The sequence below is a fragment of the Etheostoma cragini genome, chromosome 9 (assembly GCF_013103735.1).
Source record: "Etheostoma cragini isolate CJK2018 chromosome 9, CSU_Ecrag_1.0, whole genome shotgun sequence".
In the NCBI taxonomy this organism is placed as follows: domain Eukaryota; kingdom Metazoa; phylum Chordata; class Actinopteri; order Perciformes; family Percidae; genus Etheostoma; species Etheostoma cragini.
The window spans coordinates 23,883,333-23,906,677 of record NC_048415.1 but is presented as its reverse complement, the minus strand read 5'-3'; the positions used below and the strand labels follow the sequence as shown (position 1 = coordinate 23,906,677).

Genomic DNA, 23,345 nt, shown 5'->3' with positions numbered 1-23,345 from the left:
TAATTTGGTGTGTCTGTGTGTGTCTGTGTGTGTCTGTGTGTGTGTGTGTGTGTGTGTGTGTGTGTGTGTGTGTCAGAGAGGGTCTTTCCCCTATGTCACACTGAGAGACTTACTGCAGTAGCCCAGCTGTACATTCCTCAGCATGTTTTTGCATTTTTGTTAATATGAACATTATATTTTATAGTGCGGTTCAGGGTTACAGGCCTATTTAATGTAAGAGTTAAAGTAGAGATAGTATTCATGCAACATCCCCACAGGTGTCCTGTAGATGCGTTCACTAGTCCACATTATAAATCATCTTTGCTCAGTTCAGACAGATGATGAGTATTATGGATTCTGGGCTGTCGGTGTTACCTCCCAGTAAGAGTTCAGCTCTGCTAAATCTCCTATTTATCTCCTATAGGGCAGTGGTTCTGCATATTTAGAACATCCATGCACAACACGATTCATTTCAGTTTTGATTAAACATATTTCCTCAATGAATCCAGTGATAATCTGGCCAATAAAATATTGCAAAATAATGGAAACTAGTCATAGTTTCTAATCCGAGTTTCCCAGAGCCCAGTGTGACACATTCACATTGTTTTTAACGACCCACAGTCCAACCAGTCTAAGACTTAGGGGGTGGGAATCACCAAAGACCGTACGATATCATCACAATACTTATGTCACGGTATGATATTATTGAAATTTTAAACATATTGCAATACTCGGTGATATATTGCAATTTCTAACATTTTTACCCAACTTCAAATTTTTCCCATATTCAAATGACGTCCCCAAAAGGAAACTTAGTCAACATCTGTTTTATCTAAAAGGAAACAGTTCTCAGATTTTTCATCTCACTTCAATTTTATTACTATAAATGGGATTGTCAAGCAGACAAATTGACCAGCACATATCCTGTATAATAATATGTAGAGGTTTCCTCCTCTATGCAGCGGTCTAGGGTTGGACTCAGACCTGCGGCCCTTTGTCATCTGTCCCCTTTATCTATACTTAACCATGGTGTTGTCTTCCCGTTAACCATGAACTTGTCCTTCCAGGTCAAGATTGAAAGTAATGTTTTTTTTGAGTGCTTTTCTGATGTTTTTGTCGCTTTTTCTGATTTATTTGTCACTTTTTCCACGTTCTTGGTGCTTTTTAAAAACCTGAGCTGGTTTAATAACAGGTTTTACACTTATTCTTGAAATTCCTGGTCAACAAACCTCATTAATACCAAACTATACATAAGTTAGTTTAGTGAAAAAGGCGGAAATTATGCATTGTTTCGACTACTAGTTAAGATCAGAGGATGTTGAGTGGATCTCAGATGGGTAGATGTCAAAGTTTAGTCCGGGTATTGTTTTAAAACCATAAAAAAAGAAAGAATTCAAATGCTATAAGATTAAATAAAACAACCCAAAAATTCAATTAAAGTAATCATTAAAATTACCTGGAATAAACCATTTAGACACGGGTCAGGACAACACAATGGCTGTATAGACATCTATATCAATACTTATATCTTCAGCTGTCCTGTCAATAAAGGCCTAAAAAATCCCCCCCCCCCCCCCCCCCCCCCCCCAAATAAATAAAACAATAGATTGATACTTTGTGTCTGTGTACCGATACAGTATTGCCCCGGAAATGTATTGCTCTGCTGTGCTGCATCAAGCGTGCCCCAGTTTTGCAAACCCTGCTGCTGTATTGTTGGTTTTACTTTTCATATGCATAAGGCAAGCATTGTTTTCCATTTATTTTCATGTTAGAGAACATTAAAGCGACACTATGTAACTTTTGAAGGAAAAAATAACCCAGTCTGACTCTTACAAAAGATGAGTTAAATTCATAAGCAATAAAATTCACCTTTGTTCAGTTCAATAAATTCACTCACTTGGTCTGGTATGACCACGTGTTTATGTTGGCTAATGACAGTAATCTTCACAGATATATTCATATATTCATTCAGTGTAAAGGACATTATTGACTACGTTTTGGACTTCTTGACCTTTCTCCACGTGTGCTGCTTTTACGCTACACTTCAGCCTTTGCTATTCTCCTGTAATGGCCACACTGGCTGCTGTTAAACAGAAGTTATAGTTATAGTAATAGTTCTAGTAGTAGTCCTTTAGGTGTGCAGTCATTTCTGTCAAAGTTACATTGTCGGTATGAGGTGATACTGGGCAGACTTTTCCAAACTTTTTAACAACATAATGACAACGATAATGTGATTAAATCGAGTATAGACTTGATGTTCACTGTGATGGATTACACAACTCAATCATTCATTGATTTTCATATGGAACAAAAATGCATGGAAGACGATGGCCTCTAGAAGGAGAAATCATCCAACTAAATATCTAATACTGTACTCCATTTGAAAGAAAAATCCACAAAATGTGTAGTATACATGATTTATAGCGAAGGAACTAAAACTTGCAGAAGCACCGGCCCTGGCACTGTTTTTCATTGGCGTCGAGATCTGCTGAGCTACAATCATTACGCTGACCCATCACAGGCACATAAACATATTTTTCCAGCTCAGACAGACACAGCGGGGTGCGTCCTCCATTCACGCCTCCCACAGTCCCGTGGGGTCAGCTCCCGGCGATCACAGCCCATTGTGTCCCTGCGTGGGTGTCAGGAAGCATGGCAATGAGCTCCGCTTCCTTCCTGTCCAGCCCTGGATCGCCGCCACCACGCGGGGCTGATTGACACACAGCCTGCTAAGCTGTGTTGGGCCCTGGTGCAGGATGCCTGCAGGATCCCGCTTGGACTCAGGGCTGACTTCTGGGTCATTGTATCAAAGAATCGTTAATGGTGTGTTTCCTCCGGGATACATGGTGACATAGAAGTTGTGTTGTGATTTGAGTTAGTTTTCACAGTAATATGTAATATACTCTCTGCTATTTGTCAAAACAAGTGGAATTTGATGGAATGGAATTTTCCATTGTGTGTGTGTGTGTGTGTATGTGTGTGTGTGAGAGAAGCCGGTAGTCTCTTCTACCTCACATTACTCTGCAGTGATTTCGCAGACTTAGAGTACAGCAAATGTTTCCCATAATGTTTAATCAACATAACAGGCTGAGCCATTCAGAGTACATAATGGAAGGGTAAATGTGTAGTTGGACGCCTCCCCTGTGTATGCAACTCATTACATGTCATTTTAATATAGACTTAAAGTTGTTTGAATTACCCTTTAATGTCTCTGCTGGAGTGTGGTTGAAGGTGCAGTCTCTGGTATGCGGTGAGCATAGTGACATGTTGCGTTACAAGTAATACCGTGTTGTCAGACATGCTGTGGAACCTGTCTGGATGAATAAGGTGTGGCCCTGTTCCACATCTACGCACAATACACCAGGGCTGCCACTAACGATTCTTTCATCGTTGATTAATCTGTTGATCATTTTCTCAATTGATCGTTTTGTTGTTTGGTTTTTAAAATCTTAAAATGTTGATCAGCGTTTCCCGAACAAATGTCTTGTTTTGTCCACGAATCAAAGAGATTCAGTTCACTGTCCTAGAGGAGTGTAGAAACTCAAATATTCAAATTTAAGGAGCTGGAATCAGATAATTGTTTACTTTTTTCCATAGTAAGTGACTCAAACCGATGAATCTATCATCAAAATAATTGGCAATTAATTTAATAGTTGACAACTAATTGATTAATCTTTGTAGCTCTGCAATAAGATATGCTATGCTAATATAATGCTAATAGTGGCTAATGTAATGTAGCCTCTATCAGAGATGAAGAGCAGACTACAGCGGTCTGGACAACTCACTTTTCTCAACACATTTATTTTAAATTTTCAAACTTGTAGTCTTCAGACCCAACTATGCTGATTCAAGGGACATCATTTGAGACAATTATTTACCAAGTTGTTTTCACACATTCAGTTAGCATGCTTGTTTTCTTACTTCAGCAATGATTTTGAACTTGGCAAACACCAACTATGTGTCATCGTTATATTCATTCATATGCTGGTGAAATCCAGCATATGAACACGGCCTTAGATCTGAGCTGCCAGTCTGCTTCCTCGTGGCCTTCACTGGTGTCCCTAAAATAATCTCGTCATCAACCTCTCTTTGCTGACCTCAGGTGTACTCACTGCAGACATGTTCTCCGCGGTCTGCTCCGCCTCTCACTGGCACACTTGTGTTGGGTCTCCTCTTTCTGTGAAATCTGTAGAATGAAGACAATGCAGGTCAAGCAGAAATATTGTCTCATGAGTCCAAATGAGCCAATTGTACTCCACCTGCCCCTCAACCTCGTCAGACAGTGGGTCTTAACAGCACTCCTGCTCATATTTAGTAAACAGATGCCAGCAAATGTTCCTTTAGAAAAACTGGACTTGTATGTTTATGAAAATAGATCTAATGTTAATCCATTGTTGCCCAAAGAAGAGCATAGGCTTTGTCTGTTGGATGGTGTGTTGTCTGTCAGCCCCCCCCCCCTCTCTTATTGAAGCTAGTACACGAGAACAGTACATTGGACTATGTGTCCAGGCCTTTTCATAATAACAATAAATGTCAGTTTTGCCTTACCGAGTGTGGGTAATTATAATTTGGAGAGAATAATGAAGAATGGAAATGGAAAATGAATGGAAACGTAAGTCCACTTTAAATTCACATTAGGACAAATCTCTCGTGCGTGTGTGTGTGCATGCACACAGTTATAAACTCAGTTATAACCATTCTTACTTTCTCAGAACTTGCAGTCCATAAGCAGTCATTGGAAAAACAGATCCCACTGTGGTGCTGATCCCTTGCATACTGTTTCTTCTAGCTTTATTCTGTTAATAATGCCTAGTAATTTGCACCACACATTCTTGACCATTGTGTAAAATAATCCCATGCTTAAAATGACTCTGGTCCTGGCTGGATTAGGTTTCTAAAAAGAGTAACACTGAAGGCAGTATGAAAGATGAGATTTGATGTAATATAACGTGAAAGCCTGTCCATAGTTTTTAAGATTTAAAACTTTCTGTGTTTTTCAGGTGACGGAGTTGTGTGGAGCGAAGCGTCTGGGCTACTTTGGTACGCCTCAGTTCTTTGTGGCGCTGAAGCTGCTGGCGGCCGCCCAGTCTGGTCTGCCCGTCCACCTGGAGAGTGTAACGGCCAGTAAGTCTGCAGCTCGGAGGGGAGGCGTCTTGTGAGAGCAAAAAGGGATCATGAGATTATCTTAACATGGCAGGATTTGGTCTAATCTGGATGAAAGGGGAGTCGCGTGGAAAGGGCTAAATGGGTTTGCCCTTATTACAAGAGTGCACAAGCAGTCACACTCCGACCAGAGAGAATGTTTTCCACATAGCTTGATGGATTATTAGAGAACAGTATGTTGAGAGTTTCATATTCGCCATGGTTCAGTAGTTGCTCACCTCATAAAATACTTAAATACACTCATCCTGATTAATTCCCTCAGTCTAATTCTAGATGTATCAAAGGTCATCGTACAGGAAACCCCCAATAAGAAAAGACTGAAAACATAATTTATACAATATGTACTTTGCTTTGGACTTATTTCCAAGGAAAAGAAAAAAGCTAAGGGCTGTGTAATACAGAAAAAAAATCCTTTTCTAACATGGAATCAAAGAGAATCGGAAATAATCGTTCTGTCTCCTTTTAGATCTACCTCTGCCCAGATTTGTTGGGCTGAAGAGTGAACCAGAGATGCGGTACCCAGCCGTCCCTCCAAGCATCGAGAGTCAGGGGGCTCAGTGTGTGAGCGCGCCCAGCTCCGTGTGCCGGACTCCAGCAGACAGGAGCACCTTCAGACACCTGGAGGCCAAGGTGGAGAAGAAGGTAAGATGAAGGAAATTTCTGTTTAAAGACTTCTACATAAAATTTATGAATAAAGTTATTCAGCATAATAGATTCAAATATCTAATTCTCTGTGGAGCAAAACAGGGATTACCGCTAATATATTTAAGAGCAACATAGAGTGGGTGCTGGACTAAGGAAATATTTAGAGTTGAGATCAGGAATGGTGCAATGAGCAAAGACAATCCCAGCCGGCTCTAATCACCAGAGCAGGAAGGCCTCGGTGTTGAGAGGAGAAGGACAAGGCTCCATCAAGGCTCCAGACCGGTCACTTACTGTATAAGCAGAGGAGAACACAAACGTAATAAAACCTTAATCTTAAACTCTCTCCTTCCTGTCATCTCTCAACTGTGCATCTGTCAATGTAATCAAGACATAAGATCCCCCCTAAAAGATAATGCATTTAATTTAGGATTAGGATTAATATGTCTGTATAATTTATTGTAATCCCTTCAAAACTGAAACATGGGGGCATCCTGGTGGCCTCAGTGGTTAAGATGCAAAGGAAGCCACAGAATCACCCCAATAGTGCACTGTCTCATAAAAGATTGTCTCATCTAAGATAGTTAATAACAGTGACTTAGTTTAGGTTACAGGTTAGGTTCCAGCCTCACCCGCAATGCAATGTAGCACATTTTGGCATGAGTTGGAACAGGCTGTTCATAACATTAATGTGCCACTGGAAATGTTCATAACCCAATCATACTGTCACGTCAGTGGGAGAGTTTCCAACAGCTTGTCAAATCTGTTCTAGGAGTAATAAGCACTACATGCATAGAGGCTACTTATAGTTCAGTATATGTGAAATAACAAATATCCTGTCTCTGAAGGAACCTCGGTCCCCGCCACGATCACCGAGCAGTTCACCGCCTCGCTCCCCGCTGATCTACCGCGGCTACCCGTACACCAAGAAGAGGAATGGGGCCGACTCACAGATCGGTAAAACTACTTTAAGTCCTATAGCTCCAATACGCTTTGCAGATCTCACCCTCATCAGTTTCTTTTACTTGTCAGCCCAGAATGTTATTTTATCAGTTTTTTTGCATTTATTTCAGTTTTCAAGCGTTGTTTGTAGAAACAACTCACCCTTTGCATCTTTTTTCATCACCAGGAAATGTCCTTTTATAATGTAAATAAACTGTAATGCAGCATTTAGACCATTTGCAGAACATCACGCTTGCTTGGAGTTTCTTTGATAAAGCGCCTTCCCCTTTGATGGCTTCTGTAGGTAATTAAAATGCAGCAGTAGACTGAAAACTGGAAGAAGTACACTTCGCTCTAGTCATGTATTATTAATAGAAATGCAAAAGATGTAAAAGAGTTTTACTGGATCTCTGGCACATGGTCTGTAAATCTCTCATTCTCTCTGATCACATATTGGAGGGGTGTAATCGCTATGTTAGTCTCAGGTTTCTCCTCCACCAAAGCTGTGGTTTTCTCTCCTGTCCTTCAGCCTACGAATGCAAACATTCCTCACGGCCAATCGTTCTGCTAGAGCAGCACTCCTCGCCCGGTAACTACGGGACCAAAGCCAACGTGGAGCATCTTGCGATGGCCCGGGTAAAGCCGGATTTTGCATAGCTTTATGATCATGTAAATAATTCTTCATAGTTCTTTATGTCTTTATTGTGATTTGTATGTATATGTTTCCCAGGCTTCCTCATCAGAGAGGCTGGACCAGCAGGGTCCTGTGGACTATTCTGACGATGACCCCTGGAGGATCACAGAGGAACAGCTCGAGTATTACACTAACCAGTTCAAAACCCTGCAGCCTGACCTGGGGGCTCTCATCCTGGGTATGGACCCCCCACCTATTTATCCATTTAAAAATGACATTCAAACTATTTTACCACTTTCTAACTTTTTCTCTAGGAACCATTGCAAAGAACTTCTTTACAAAATCCAAGCTCCCAATACCAGAACTTTCCCACATTTGGTAAGTGCTGACTTATTGTGTTGTCTGTCCTTGTTCTGTATTGGAGTCCCCTCAGCACGCCTGCCGAGTCACACAGAGGCCTTTTCTTCACTGTCTTCTTATCCTCAAACCAACATGATCTCGTTTTACCCGCTTTATCATCTGATGCAACAAGAGGGTGACTAAATAAAAGAATGAGTAATAGGAAAAAATGTATTGAAATACAAATGAATAAGATTCTACTTACAATCTTAAGGTTATATTTTGAAATTGCAGTTAAATAATTTCCCTTCTTGCCAAGTTATATTGTAGAAGATACCACTTCTATGTCTGGATGGTAAATATGAAAATACAGCCAAGTAACAGTTAACGTTAGCTTAACGCAAAGACTTGAAACAGGGAGGACAGCTAGCATATGCAAAGGCAACGAAACCTGACAAGCACAATGTGTTGTTTTACACTTTAATTCCTTTATTTTGGACATATCTATGGACAGAGCTTGGCTAGCTGTTACCCCATGTGTCCAGTCTTTGTGTTAAGCTAGCCAACTGCTGCTGGTTAGCTTAGCTAACACCAGTATCGAACTAGCCTGTCCTTTAAATGTTAGTTAGTTAGTTAGTTAGTTAGTTAGTTAGTTAGTTAGTTAGTTAACTAACATGCTATAGTATAGTTTGTTAAATCCATTTAAAAACTAAGGTGTAAAACGGACCCACTGGTTTTATGGACAGGTGCTGCTAGTTTTTATTACCTTTGGTCAGAGCCATGCTAGCTGTTTCTAGTCTATGCTAAGCTAAGATCATTGAGAATGGTATGGTTCAACAAGAAAGCGCATATTTTTCCAACATATCAAACTATTACCTAATGTTGCCCACACTGTATATATTATATGAAAAGTTTTCATGATGTTTCTATGCTACACAATAATACGGTAACACGTTTAAGAGGCTGAAAGTACTGAAGACTTTATTGTACTGGTCTATGATTTTAGAATATTTGCTACTTTTCTGGGAGGTTTCTGGAAAGAATGTGATTTGACGCATAATTATAAGGAAAATACAAACTGTTCAATTCAAATTTTCCAGTTTTTAATAATAAATCAACTAGCAATACATTGTAGGCGTAACTATAGTTTTGGTCAGTGCACAGCAGGCCAGCTGAACATGACATCTATTAATTTAAATTTACTTGGGTTTAAAATAAGCTTTTCATTATTTCCCAAGATTGAATACCAAATGAAACAGATTATTGTATACAAATTGTTGATTAAGTAATTATGGACTTGCAAAAATAAACTATAACGAAGATTGTATCTTATACCATCATTACTGATAACTAAACCACTCACAGCTTTTTCATATAATTTTCATTTTTCGCAATTCATTTTTTAAGGGAGTTGAGTGATGTGGACAGAGATGGAGCGCTCACGTTCCATGAGTTCTGCACAGCCTTTCACTTGATTGTGGCACGGAAGAACGGTTACCCTCTTCCAGAGAGCCTTCCCCCAACCCTGCGGCCAGGGGTCATGCAGCAGGAAGAGGACATACCGGATACTCCCGAAGTAAGGGAAACAGACGTGAATCTCTTGTCTGGAAGCCTAGGAGTCTTTGTTTTAGTTTGCTGGCTACTCTTACTTCCGAGTCCAACTCTTCACGCTGTGTTTTTTTTTTGCAGAGTGCAGAGCCTCTCATTGTCTTTGAGGATGCCGAACCAAGGCCTAGTCAGATGGTAAACTAGATACTCTAGTGCCAGTTAAAGCCTCGGAACACCTAGACAGGGGATTTTAGTCATTCTGGCCAGGGGCCTCGGACTGGGGGAAAAAAGGGGGACTGACTACCTCGGCCCTCATGTGAGCAGGGCTCAAAAAGATTCTAGAATGAATAGCTGTAGATGCGGGGAGGGGCCCATTGTAATTCCTTTCTACAGGGCCCAGAATATTTTTGCTACGCCCTCTGATTCTGGCTGATTGGACTCTGCTCAGTTTCAAGGTTGGCTGGAGCTTAGATTGTAATTTATTAGGTCACAAATCATTTCTTTCATTAAGAATGATAAAGCTGTAATTTGTCATGCCCTAACAGGGGCAACAAAGCTAACAGGAAACACTTTGAAGATCAATCAATATATACACACCCACGCAGTCCTGGGAAAAGGTCCATCAACCAGATTAAATGAAAACACCTGTGTGGGTGTTCCGGTCCTTCATGTGGAGTCCCTGTTTGGTGCCTGTAGGAGGCACTAACACTCTGAGCATGAGGCTGCTCCACTGGTCCAGAGCGTAGTGCAAGTGCTGCATGTGTAATGCATGGTAGGAAGTATCTTTGCAGGCTGTGATGTGTTGTTCTAATCATAAAGCAGATTCATATACAGCATTTGTGTTGCATTTCATTTATTTTTTTTAGAATCGGAGCATTATCGAGAGGCTCCAGCCAAGCCTGGCCACAGCAAAACAAGATTTGAAAGAGGAATCATGTACACAAGGTAAGATGAGATGTTCCATTTTCCAGTTTGAGCAGTTAATCCAAAAAATAGTATAATTTAAAATTGGATGCACATGCATCTTTTTGACCTTATTTGTAATTTTGAAATCAGAATATGTCAAGCAAGCAGCATCTTCATGCAGCCAGTCGTGCTTATGTCTGTATCACTGTGTCTGCAGATGTAGGTGTGAAGAGGATGACATCTCAACAGAAACTGTCTCTGCAACTTGGTGCTTTTCCTGAGAGGCCAGGTGAAAACTAAAAGTCCTTTTAATTGTGGTGACGTAGAAGTGAATACTTTGGTCCTGTACGTAACACACATCATGAGTCGCAGCTTTGACATGTAGCCCACTACCTTCAGTGCTTTTATTGTGTTGTCACATTTGGTGAAAATGTGTGGTTAGTTCAAGAGCAAATTAATTGACGGACTTTTCAACAATTGAAATATACAGATTCAGGTATGTCAGAATGCTGTGATATATTTGGGTAATCTAAAAAATCGACAATCATTTAAATGATCTGTAGTGTTGATTAGGCTTCTTTACTCACATGCAATCACAGTTTGTACTTCCACAGGGAAGTAGTTGCTTCTCATACACTTCAATTAAGTTGTGACGTGCCTTTGTTTAACGTATCCCTCCTCACAGAGGTGCCTCAGGACCTGGACCCACACATGAGGACAAAAACCAGACCGAGGTAAAAAAGTGTTCGGAACTTATTTTAATACTGTATAACAGAGCTCTTCAACCAAGGGTCTGTGACCCCCAAGGGGGTCCCCAGAGTTACTACAGTGGAGCTGCCAAATTATTGTTTAATCGATATTACTTGAAAGTTTTTTTTATTTTTATTATTATAAAAATTAAAATGTGTTAAACAACATACATGACCATGTATCTAGCATAGTATAAGCAAAGATAAATTTGTAAAAAAAAAAACATTTACATGTAGCCACTATGTACAGTATGCTAGCCATCATTGTCTTCCACATGTACAGTATGTTTAACATTCAAACATGGTGTATAAATAATCTATGAATTTCAATCCATCCAGCCCAGTTTAATATGCAACTACTATTTGTACACCATATATGTAATGGGGGGTCTTTGCCCTGTCTCTCTTGGTCCAAAAATCATCCCTGCTCTATACTGCTTTTTTAACCTCACATCCAGGTCCTACTCCAGCACTTCTTTTGAAGATGCGATGAAGAAAGCAGAAGAGCCCCCCACCCCTCCACCTCGCCCCCAGAAAACCCACTCCCGAGCCTCCTCGCTGGACCTCAACAAGCTCTTCCAGCAGGGCGCTCCGGGTACGGCCTTGTCTTCACTCATTTGAAGTTTTCTAACACGCAGGCTCAGAGCACTGCCCAGAGTTATTGTGTTTGTTCTGTTTGTGACACTTCTCCTTTCACGGGGAATCAAAAGGGGAAATGGAGCTGGGTGGGTTTTAGTGTTCAGTCTGAAAGGTGAGACGCTCATAACAGTGCGAGTCAGTGTCTGTTTATGAAAACGCGGGTGGTTATTTGTGAGTAAAATAGAAGGTAAGTTACTGAAGTTAAAAGCTCAGAGAGATATTTTGTCTGGATTGTAGGAATTAAAAGTGGATGGTTTCCGCCTCCTCCAGCCCTCCCTCCTAGACCATTGACTTCACAGGTAAGCCTGGTTTGATTATGGCAGCGATCCATGCCAACGTGCTCTTACGTCAAGAGAACCACGCCTTTGGTGTTCCTCTGAATTCAAACTGTACTTACATCTCATGAATTAATGAGGAAAGAAAGCTTTGGTTCATCAGTACCTATCATCATCTCTCTTTGTCAGGTTTCTCATTTTATCAACGTTTCAGAGAAAGCTGAGCAGATCAAAGTGCAGCAGCCAAACTTTGCTGACTTCAGTCGCTTTAGAGAAGAGGTGAGCATGAAATCAGATTTTATATCATTGCTTTGTACTGTTTTATAAATGTAGCAAGCAACAACCCACAAAAAAGAGACAAATTGTCTCTGCCAAAGGGGAGGCAAACTCAATTCCCTCCCACATTGAGAGCGTTTTCCACTCCCTGATTTATCCAGCTTCAATCTCACATGTTGCATCGTGAACGTAAACGTGTCTCTACGGTTATGTCTGTCAAAAATACGACACAAACTACTCAAGGTTATGACAGCAGCGGACATCAAACTTAGCTCCACTTTGGACATATCAAGGATTTATTTATAGCTGACGTGACCTGTCTCTCCACCATTCCCTCTGTCCTTCCTTTGTCTTCCCTGACACATTTTATGATGTCATTTTAGTACCTACTGTACTCATATCCTGTTACACAAAACAACAATTGAGTGCATGTTCTTTTTGGGGAGAGACGGGGATATTTCTGCCTTTAATGCATAAGCTGGCTAGATGTGAAAGGGAAGAGAGATGGAGAAGAGTATGCATGAAATTGTCCCAGGTTGGACTCGAACCCAGGAGGAATAAATCTCCATACATGTGCGCCCTGATCTACCAACTGAGCTAACCCGGCCACAATTGAGTGATTGTTTAATATTCAACCTCAGTCCACTGCTTGCTTCTGAAACTGTACTGACACTTTGTGGTATCTCCTTCACTCTCAGTTTATAATGTAAGTTAGTTTAACGTAATATTAATATTTATTAATATAGTTAGTTTTATTTCTTCTGTGTCATGCCCAACATTTGGCCCATCCCATTTGATCTTAAATGACACCACTATTGAAGAGACGTCTTCCAGTCTAGCTTATACTAATCATGTGGAGAAATACATAAATAGCAGAAAACCAAAATAAATGGGAAAAGAAATCTCAAATCAAAACCCAAATAGTACACATAAACAATAATCTACAAATCATCGCGTTAAAGAACTTTCTCAAACTATCTGGCAACTTAATATGTTTCACATGTGAACAACCATCTCAGTCTCTCAGCATTATCTATATCAACAAAATCAACATCTGTTTTTATCTAACCCACAAGGCATCACGCTGTTCCCTGTGAAATGGACAGTGAAGGACTCATTTTCTATATCATTCAAACAACACATTGGACAGATCGGCTTTTCTTCTTCTACATTAACATGTTGTGCGTTCCATTTAGCTCGGAACTCGGAAGCCGGAAGGACGTTACGCCGAGTTGAATGCTTTCCATTTAAACAAGTTCATTTGTGGGGTCAGCTCTTGCCATTGTGAAGAATAACAATAATAATAATAATAATAATAATAATAATGTATACTTCATTACAATTTACACTCTGTTGTTATTACACACAGGCCTGAATTACACACCCATGGTCCGTATCTATACATGCACTAAATGGAGGGATGTCAGAGTGTGTGCGGGGGGCTGCCGCCCATGGAATAGCGCCCCTAGCATTTTAGGGGTTGGTGCCTTGCTCAAGAGCACATTGGCAATGCCCAGAAGGTGAACTGGCACCTCTCCAGCAACCAGATAATTTGGTCCGTATGGGGACTTGAACCTGCGACCCTCCGGTTCCCAACCCAAAATAAGACCGAAGTGCTCATAACTGTAGGTTCCTACAGCTTTCACTACTCTTGATGCACGGGGCAAATGGAACCCACTATGAGTTCCTCTCTACGGTTAATCCGTATCGAATCAATCAGTTTGAAAGTTATGTGTTTATAAAGCTCCTATCTGTATTTACTTGACCATCCCCCTGGGAGACTGCCTGAAGGGTGTCTGTCTTTATGACATCCACCCGTCTGAATCCTATTTGACAAATCAGATGTAGTTTTAAAGTCAAAGGGCACTGCATCTTCCGGACTGGCCTAATGCTTCCTCTCTTACCTTGGATGTCATATAATCCTCCATGATTCAGTTTGACCTCATTACACATTCTTTTGACTCACCCATGGTTTGTTCTTATTGAATCCAGCTGACGTTCCCTCTCACTATTCTTTCTGCTCTTATATCTTGAACTCCTCTCCATTATTGTTGCCTGTGCAGCATCACCGTTCCTCGGTCGTCCCACAAGATGTTTTACTTAGTCTTAATTAAAACCCAAAACACCGGGCCATCCCAAAGGTGCCTAGCGCCTGGATGTATATATTTTAGTAAGACAAGCTGAAACTCATACCAGCCCAAACCCCTCAGAGACATGAGTGGGCTATAGGCGCAGTTAAAAATAGCTTTCCTTACATAAAACCTGTCAATCTCAAGTTAGGGAAAAACAGCTTCACATCTGCAGACATATGTATTTATAAATAGTCAGTCACTTAACTTCTCATCGCCTCACTTACCTTCCTTTTTCTCCACTTGACTCAAAGGGGACACATCATGAAAACCTCTCTTGTTGGGTATGTGGAGTGGAGTGCCTGCCAACCCACAAACAAATAAGACACCCCAGTCAGCTTTTTGTTTCTCTATCAAAACTATGACAAAAGAACGCTGACAAAAGTAAAAAATGTTGAAAAAATATGACAAAAAAATCTGAATAAAATTGACAAAAACGTCAAAGTGTAGAAAAGAACAACAAATTGTTGCAATTCCAACCTAGAAAAACACAAAGTTGCATGGTTAACGGGAAGACAACACAAGGCTTAACAAGTCATTCAGATTTGGTTTCCCTTCTTATGTCACATGCAGACCTAATAAAAAACATAACCCCCCCATCTGGCTTGAGGACTTCCCAGGCCCCCACAAACAGCACTCAGCCTCCACAGCCTGTCACAGGGCTCGACATTAAGGCTTGTCCAGGACAAGAAGATTCTTTGTGGGGAAAGTGAAAGAGAAATATACTCGCCCCACTCGAGTTAACACTCAAACTAAATAAATGATACTTCTTTACGTTCTATTTTACCCAACTATTTTTTTTACCAATTTGAAACAAATACATTTTTTCCCCACAACCAGCGTCCAGCTCAGACTGCTTTGATTGGCCAATCAGAAGTCAGGCCAAGTAATAATCGCGTGCAGTTTAAACTCATTTTTCCCTGCCTCAGAAGAACAGTGGTGGAGACTGAAGTGGAGAGTGATGTTTCATCAGGCTCTGCAGCCTGGCCACGTGCCAGGGAAAGCACCAAGACCACTTAACCTTACAGCAACAGCACTAAACGAGTTAAAAAGGAGAGATGAATTCAACTGGGTACGGAGACGGAGTAATGTTCTGTGTTGTCTCCCTGTGTTGAAACCCAGCTTGGCTGACAAGGAAGTGACGTTAGCTAGCTGGCGTCGCCACTGTGTACCTAGCAAGCATTAGCAGTATTTGTATCTGTTGAATGTCGGTAGTTAGATATCAACATTCAACTGTAAAGTAGCTACACCTTTTAACCCTTGTGTTGTCTTCCCGTCAAAATTGAAAATCAACGCTTTTCTATCAATGTTTTTAACTTTTTCTTATGTTTTTGTCCCCTTTTTCAACGCTCTTGACGCTTTTTATTTTAATGTTTGTCCCTTTTTTGACGTTTTTAACACTACGTAACACTAACTTACAGTTATTTTTGGAATTTATTATCAACAAACTTCATTTTTAGGAAGGTATACCTAATGTTTGAGTTGGAAAGCAGAAAATAGGAGTTATTTAGACTAAAATTAAAGGAATGGATGTTGATGCATAATCACAGACTGGAATATGTCAACTTTTACTCTATACTATTTCAAAAACACTTTTCAAATGCTTTAAAATTGAACAAGACGCCCCAAAATGAATGAAAGTAGTGATTTGTACTTGCCAAAGAGCGTTGGGTGGAATCCATCATGTTATTTTGGGTCGTTAAAAAGAACATTGATATAGGACAACATGAGGACAACATGAGGGTTAATAAGAGCAGACAAGCCTTTATGGGAGAGGGGGGCTTAAAGAGACAGGCGCTAAAACAGAGCGTGTGAGGCAGAGGGTGTGTATTCAGGAGACAGTGTGAGAAAAGTAGTCATTTTTTTTAACGTTAAAACATGTAAACATGTCCTAGAAGAACCCCAAAATACAAGTATGAACCTGAACGTGAGCATGATATGTCTCCTTTAACTTAACTTCACTTTGCTACACTTAGTGTAACTTTTCCAGGGACCACAGCAGGCCTTCTGCTTAGACGCTTAGCCGACGGCCAGTAACGATGCTACCGCAGTCATGACGTAAATCTTTGGGGGGTTTTCCCAAATGCACAGCAGAGCTGAATGCACATTACAGTATCTGTCAGTCCAACTACCATACACGCTCACCAACACCCACCGTCTCCTCCAGAGAATGGGGACATTGACAAGGGAAAACACTCAGACGGAGACTCAGGCAGTCAAAGTCCTCACTCCGCTCTTCCTCTATAACTTTATTTCACCTGGTTTGGTTTGATTTTATTTTCCTCAGTTAAATGAAGTCAGGTGTAGTCTTGCATTGCCAGACCTTCCTCCACAGTGCTGGGGAGGAAGGTCTGGCCATTTCACACAATGGAAAGGGAGAAAACCATGCTCTGGTTCATTGGAATTTCTTTGAACCAATTGCAATCGCTTTGGACAGTGCTAAAAGTAGTTTTAGTCGTGCAACAGAAAACTCTGATTGGACGGATGGATTTACCCTGCAGAGATCTGAGGACCAGGTAACCATAGTCCTCAGATTGGACAGATAGTCTAGCTAGCTGTCTGGATTTACCCTGCAGAGATCTGAGGACCAGATAACCATAGTCCTCAGATAGGACAGATAGTCTAGCTAGCTGTCTGGATTTACCCTGCAGAGATCTGAGGACCAGGTAACCATAGTCCTCAGATTGGACAGATAGTCCAGCTAGCTGTCTGGATTTACCCTGCAGAGATCTGAGGACCAAGTAACCATAGTCCTCAGATTGGACAGATAGTCCAGCTAGCTGTCTGGATTTACCCTGCAGAGATCTGAGGAGGCCAAATGAGGGGCATCCGGCCGCACCGGAGCAGTCCCATAAATTAAAAAACGATGATGATCTAGACTAGGTCATGTTTGAAGCTGGTCTGTGTGCCGGGGACTGTATTTCTTCAGCCCCCACATTGCGGGAGTGAAACAGCCGTGACCTGTGGCTGATGCGACCACACACACTGCTGCTGGAGCGCCTGTGGTTTATTGCTAATGTAGTAACTACTACACCACCTTTGTAAAATGTTTCCATGCTGTGGTTGTGTTTCACATCCAGTGGTGCAGTCAATCTCAGGGTCATTATTTCTGTCTGCTTGCATGTCAGTTGCGTTGCTCAGTAAAAGGGATTTTTAGCTTTCCTGGGTGCATTAAGAGCAGGGCATGGGCCTGTTTAAACCATCAGGAAAGCCCAGGCATCTCAACTGCCACCGCAGTGGAGACAGCAGCCCGTAGAAATGAGGGGATCAAATTCACTACATCCAACATTAACAGATGGGAAATGAAGTAGTGCAGAAAAAGTACAGAGGGTGCTGCCTAGTACGAAATGCCTTCAACGTTTTATGGCTTCTCGATTATGATAAGAATCACAATCACAATTATTTTGGTCTTTACTGAAATCACGATTATTTAACACGATAGCTCATTGGAAAAATGAAAGATGCTGCATTTTAATGAACTTAACATGCTCATCTTATGCTTTTCGGCTTTCCCCTTTCCTTTATTGTGTCATTTATCATTTTTGTGCATGTTATAGGTTTACAAAGAGAAAACAGTCCAAAGTCCCCACCCCCCCCAGACTTACCATCTCCAACAGAAAACACTGTTCAAAACCTGCTCCAAACAGCTCTGTTGTAGTCCCTACTTACCTTTACTTCAGAGACAAACGTTATAATCTCACCTAGCTGCTAGCATGGCACGCCTCATAAGCTGCTTCTGACTGGCTAGTAGTCCTTGCCTAGGTACTGTCAGGGCCCTCATACTCTGCTTAGGACTGGGAAATCAAAAAACTGTGACATTTCCCTTCATACTACCTGTTTAACATTTTGAATTCCCCTTAAAATAAATAAAAACAAACATATTTTCAAATGTTGGCTGAGTGAGTTTGACCTTCAGTAGGTGCAAGAGTGCACATGTCAGTCAGAACACGAGACAAAGTAAGAGTTAACATGCAAAACATAATGTTGAAAATAATCGTTTTTGGTGATTACATTGTTTTTGTGATCCTTAGGAAAATCATGATAAAAATGTGATTGATTGCACATGCCTAATAATTAAGTTATCTTGCTATGAGCTAAAATGAAGAAAGGAACCATCGTGTGCAGGGCCTGTTTTCGCTCTCTTGCACTGTTGACCCCTCTGCTGACTGAAAGCAGGTGGCGATACTTTATACATTAAGTCTAGAAGAGAATAATGGCTGTAATGGCAGCAAGAAGATGCAATAAAAGCACATTAATCCATCATGGCTGCACCAGAGCAGGCAGAAAAAGGCGCGACAGGGGAGCGCTGGATCGCCGTCCCTGCAGGGAAGGTGCTGATTTATCCCGGGCCAGGGACAAAGTCTTTCATCCTGCCTCTTAAGCACTTCCCTCCTATTACTTCACCTCATCTTGATATCAACACAGGAAAAATATACTTTGTCATAAAAGCTCATGGGGTCCATGTCCTTGCAAATCTTTTTTGCCGTTTATTGTTACTCATGTTTTCCTCTGTGTTGCAGGAGGAGAGCAGTGTGAAGCCCGAGGAACAGGGTCCACGCTCCAGATTTGGTCCGAGTACCGAAGACCTGGCAAATGCATCAAAACAGGTCCCAACTGCCTGCATAGTCCTGTAAGAGTGTCTGTGTCTGTCGGGGTGAGAAGGTTAACTTTTATGTCTGAAATTTTCCTTCAGGACGGCATGGGAGTTTGTCACACTCAGGCACCGCAGAAGCCGCTCCGCAGGAAATACCAGACGGAGAGCCAGAACCTGGAGACGGTACCTCCACCTGTCATGCCGTTCCCTACCCCCACCAAACCTGCCCAGAAGTCAGTCAAACATTCGACTCTGTCATCCTAAAATACACACAAGTTTACTTTTGAAATCAATCTGATGGTTTTTCATTGAGTAGAATTGTCCAAACAATAATAAAGGTGTAAATTGAAATAGTTTCAAATCCGCATCCTGACCAAACTCATCCACTCAACATACGTTCCTCTGATCTTAACAATTAGTCAAAATAATTTCTGCTTTCACAGCTCGAATATTAGGTATAATTTGATCCAAATGAGGGTTATTAACCATGGATTTCAAAAGGTAGTGTAAAACTAGTGGTAGTAAGGTGGTGACAGTGAAGTAAAAAAATAAATAATGTGTTGAAAATGTCAAATGTTGAAAAAAGGGTTAAAAAAAAAACTGTTCGATAACCAGGACCACCAAGACGTAAAAGACATACAATTTTATAAAGCAAGCAGAAGTTTGGAGTTCCAAAAACAAATCAATTTCCAAAATGTCCAAAAAAGTGAGTTGAATTAAAGAAAGTGTTTGTGTCGAGTGGAAGGGTGTGTGATCTAATAAAAAAGGAAAGCCCTCCCAAAACAATCTATAAAAAAGAATTCTTCTTCATATATCAACTTTATAAGGCGAGAATGTGTCAGTGTTGTGTTGACAGCTTTCTGCTGCCCCCTAGTGGCCAACAAAAACCACACACTGCAGGTTGGAGGACATTTTCAAAGGGGATTGTTAACCCCCGTAACTCACCCAGAAAGAGGAATTCAACTGACTTTAAGGAACTCTCTAACTCAGCGTAATGACCCTAACATGTGTGCTCCTGACTCCTTATTGACCAGACGGCTCATTGAAAATGTCAGTCAGTGCAGTAAAGGCGACCTTTAATAACAGAGGCGACTGGAGCTGTTGGAACGGCTTGTTGACTGATGTTAAACCCCTTTTGATCTGATTTTTCTTTTGGTTTCCACTGTCTTTGAATGCAGCAATCCATTGTTTTGTTCACTTAAACTCAAGGCAGCGATCATCAACAAGGGGTCCAGGACCCCTAGGGTGTCCTAAGAGTTACTGTAGGGGGGCTGCCAAATTGTTGTCAATTTTTAGGAAGTTGTAACAAAATGCATGAGGTCTTATCATGAATCCAACACATTATTAGCAAATATAAATGAGTCTGTCTAACCTAATTTTATACGATATACGTAGTAGGAGGTCCCTGCTCCATCTCTCTTTGAGTTAACGGGTCCTGGGCCTAAAACACTTTGAAGAGCCCTGATTTAATCTCATCTCCAAACACCGTGTTTAGAGCCAATTAACATGACCGCTCTGGAATTTAGTGCATCTTTATTCATGCGTTTTCTTAAGTTGTGCTCTGAACAAAGTCAGCTGTGTTATACTACTTTTAGTTATCTAGGAAATTAAATGTAAACACTGATAAAGTTAGGGATGGGTATTGTTTTAAACTTTACAACACTCATACAAATACCAGGACTTTGATACCTCTGTTCCTGAACAATACTTTTTTTTTCTATATCAATTTTTATAAAAATCTTTTTTTTTTTATTTTTTTTTTTGTTGAGCACTGATAGTACAGCATATGTACATAGATACAACATTCACAAAATAGCTATGAACCAACGCTCACATCTTTATTTTGCACGAATTAAGCCATCCCCAAGTACACATAGGACACCTATCTGGAAATTAAAAAAAGGATAATAATAGTAACAATATTAATAGTAATAATAATAATAATAATAACAATATTGATAATACTAAAAAAACTAAAAAAAAACATAGGCTCACCATTGTTGAAGTTGTGTTATAAAATCCATTAAAAAAAAAGAAATTACAACAGTACAGCCCGAATCTTTTGATTTATTTTTCAGCTCCCACTAGTACGTGAGGCCCGTTTCTGTGTAACACAGGGTTTTCCCGTGTGCCTCCATCGTTAGACAGCCAATCACAAGCATTATTAGATCTTGGTAGAAGCATGCTGCATGCTGATTGGCTCACTGATGCCGATGAGAGTTACTCCTTAGGTATTGGAATAATACTCAATACTGAGGAGGACATTTGGTCAGTGCATAAGAAGTGTTGAACTGGGTCTCCCAGCCTTAGATAAAGGTGGATACTTTCCTCTCTCAGGCTGCAGTCCAAACAGAAGAGGGAGATCCAGATGGCGATCCGTAAAAACAAGGAAACCAACGCGGTGTTGACACGCCTCAACAGCGAGCTCCAACAGCAACTCAAGGTCAGCCCTTCTTCTGTTTCTTTAAGTACCACACACTTGTACATGCAACCGTACCAGTGTGTGTACAGCATTCTGCTGAGGGCGGTGTGCTTGTCTATGTGAACGGGTGTGGTCCACATTAGTGGCTGGCCACGATGACCTTCTGACATCCCCTGCCATCCGCCTCCCAGTGCTGGAATGGAACTAAGTACATTTACTCAAGTACTGTACTTAAGTACATATTTAAAGCTGCTGGAACTTCCCTCGAGTCTTTTCTTTTCGTGACACTTTCTACTTGTACTCCGCTACAATTCAGAGAGAAATATTCTACTTTTTACTCCTCTCCATTCCTCCATTCATCTAACAGCTTTAGTTACTTTAAACATTGAGATTGTGGCACACAAAACACACTTAGTTTATCATATCTATTGTTTTATTATAAATTAAACTACCCAAAAATATAACCGCCTACAAGTGCATCTGAAATGAACAGTTTTGGGCATTTCCAGTTTGAAAATGTGAGGATTTTTCTACAATTTACTTTCAATACAGTACATTTTCCTGATGATACTTACATACATTTACTTATGCAACGTTTTCAATGCAGAATTTTAATTTGTAACAGAGTATTTTTAGTGTGGTATTAGTACTTTTGATCTAAATACTTCTTCCACCACTGTTGCCCCCTTTGGGACACTTGGGAAATGTAAAAAAGGGCTTAAACAAGTACTTACATTTACTACATCTAAATTTTTACCACAAGCACGAGAGCACAGAAGCGTTGGTGTCAACAGTGTTTCGATAGTTGAATTCTACGCATTCTCAAATGAGTGCAACAAAACAAAATGCTCCCGCTGGTCCAGCGTCATGAAAAGCTCTGAGCTCAACAGCCCGCTCCCCCCCCCTACCCATCATGTATAGCTGAACTAATGGCACTGACTGAGCTGTTTGCATTGCAGATTTTCCTGTGGCACACGCACTCACATTTGGAACACATGCTGCATGCCTGTCATTCTCCTCGTAAACGATCCAGTAGTGAGCCCACACGCTCACATGCAGCGCGCTCTCTAGACTTAATACAACAGAGACCAAAGAATAAATTAGGCCTTTTTAAGCTTTTAAATAATTAGTAGTTGGTAATCTAGGATGTCATTTATTCTCTCTAATTTTGCGAGCTTCTCCAAACATCTACAGAATGTTGCAGAGAAAAGCATTTTTGTCTTTATATAGACTCTAGCCTTGTTGAAATACCAAGCAGCCATTGGCATTCACAACTGTCTTCTTGAAAATAGAGCCTGGGCTGCTCAGGCATCCAACTACAACAGGGTGTGTGAGGAAAGAAAGGAGGCCAGATGGAAAGGAACAGCTCTTCCTTGACTTTTTCTCTAAAGTTGAAGTCACAGCTGAAAGAAAGACACAGTTCAAACAAGATTGAAATGCAAGCTCCACGGGTCAAATGCTGTCTTTTTTGCCCTTTAACCCTCTACTTTTCTTCTGAAGAACAGCGTTTACTAAACACTTTTCACTTGAGACATAACACTCTTTTTAGGCTGCCTTCGTGCCAAAATGTCCTATTATCATGTAAGCTGCATCCTGATGTAATGATCGATTGCCAGGAATTTTGATAAACTAATGATTAGTGACCTAAGGATGTTTTATTGTATTCCAGTGTTTCCCAACCTGGGGGTTGAGGACCCCCTAGCGTTCCCAAAATAACGAGATGATTAAAGTGCCCATATGAAGAAATTGAATTTGGGGTGTTATTGAGTGTCTCTGGTGCTTCCACACACATAAAAACTTGGGAAAAAAACCCTCCATGCTGTTTTGAGTGAGATCCGGTTTGGGAATGTCTTCTGCCATCAGTCTGTGAGCTGTTCAAAGCTAACTGTAGCATGCTAGCGCTACCATGCTAGCTTGTTCTAAATGACTAAACACTGCTACAACACCCACTAGTGACCATAATCTCAAAAAGCTGATGGGATCCTACCTAGCTACTGAGCATGTGCAACTCCCATCAAAGATAGTAAAGGAGTGTGTTTTTTGTGAAGATGTTCATTTTTAAATGAAATTGTAGTGGATGTAGCCTGAGTCTTAAGGGGTAAGGGGGG

At 40.8% G+C, this 23,345-nt stretch overlaps 1 protein-coding gene and 1 long non-coding RNA gene across 5 annotated transcripts in view; one reads left to right on the top strand and one right to left on the bottom strand.

Moving 5' to 3' along the window:
• Window positions 1–23,345, bottom strand: part of LOC117950121 — a 24,505-nt gene that overhangs the window by 1,112 nt on the left and 48 nt on the right. Inside the window, exons 2-3 of the long non-coding RNA XR_004657815.1 lie at window positions 21,456–21,462; window positions 4,239–4,244 (exon numbers count right to left, since the gene is read on the bottom strand). This is a non-coding gene — a long non-coding RNA (uncharacterized LOC117950121). The remainder of the gene's footprint in view (window positions 1–4,238; window positions 4,245–21,455; window positions 21,463–23,345) is intronic.
• Window positions 2,301–23,345, top strand: part of reps2 (RALBP1 associated Eps domain containing 2) — a 22,524-nt gene continuing 1,479 nt past the window's right edge. The window contains exons 1-18 of one of the 4 annotated variants that reach the window (XM_034880796.1): window positions 2,303–2,802; window positions 4,980–5,103; window positions 5,609–5,784; window positions 6,633–6,741; window positions 7,256–7,362; window positions 7,457–7,598; window positions 7,675–7,738; window positions 9,107–9,275; window positions 9,389–9,442; window positions 10,114–10,192; window positions 10,371–10,442; window positions 10,839–10,887; window positions 11,361–11,497; window positions 11,779–11,840; window positions 12,006–12,095; window positions 18,742–18,828; window positions 18,915–19,048; window positions 21,153–21,258. In XM_034880796.1, coding sequence (XP_034736687.1) covers window positions 2,800–2,802; window positions 4,980–5,103; window positions 5,609–5,784; window positions 6,633–6,741; window positions 7,256–7,362; window positions 7,457–7,598; window positions 7,675–7,738; window positions 9,107–9,275; window positions 9,389–9,442; window positions 10,114–10,192; window positions 10,371–10,442; window positions 10,839–10,887; window positions 11,361–11,497; window positions 11,779–11,840; window positions 12,006–12,095; window positions 18,742–18,828; window positions 18,915–19,048; window positions 21,153–21,258 — 1,764 coding nt within the window. In that variant the 5' untranslated portion in view covers window positions 2,303–2,799. Of the gene's footprint in view, window positions 2,803–2,992; window positions 3,125–4,979; window positions 5,104–5,608; window positions 5,785–6,632; window positions 6,742–7,255; window positions 7,363–7,456; window positions 7,599–7,674; window positions 7,739–9,106; window positions 9,276–9,388; window positions 9,443–10,113; window positions 10,193–10,370; window positions 10,443–10,838; window positions 10,888–11,360; window positions 11,498–11,778; window positions 11,841–12,005; window positions 12,096–18,741; window positions 18,829–18,914; window positions 19,049–21,152; window positions 21,259–23,345 lie in introns of those variants that run through there. The other 3 variants (XM_034880798.1, XM_034880797.1, XR_004657807.1) reach the window with 3 other exon arrangements.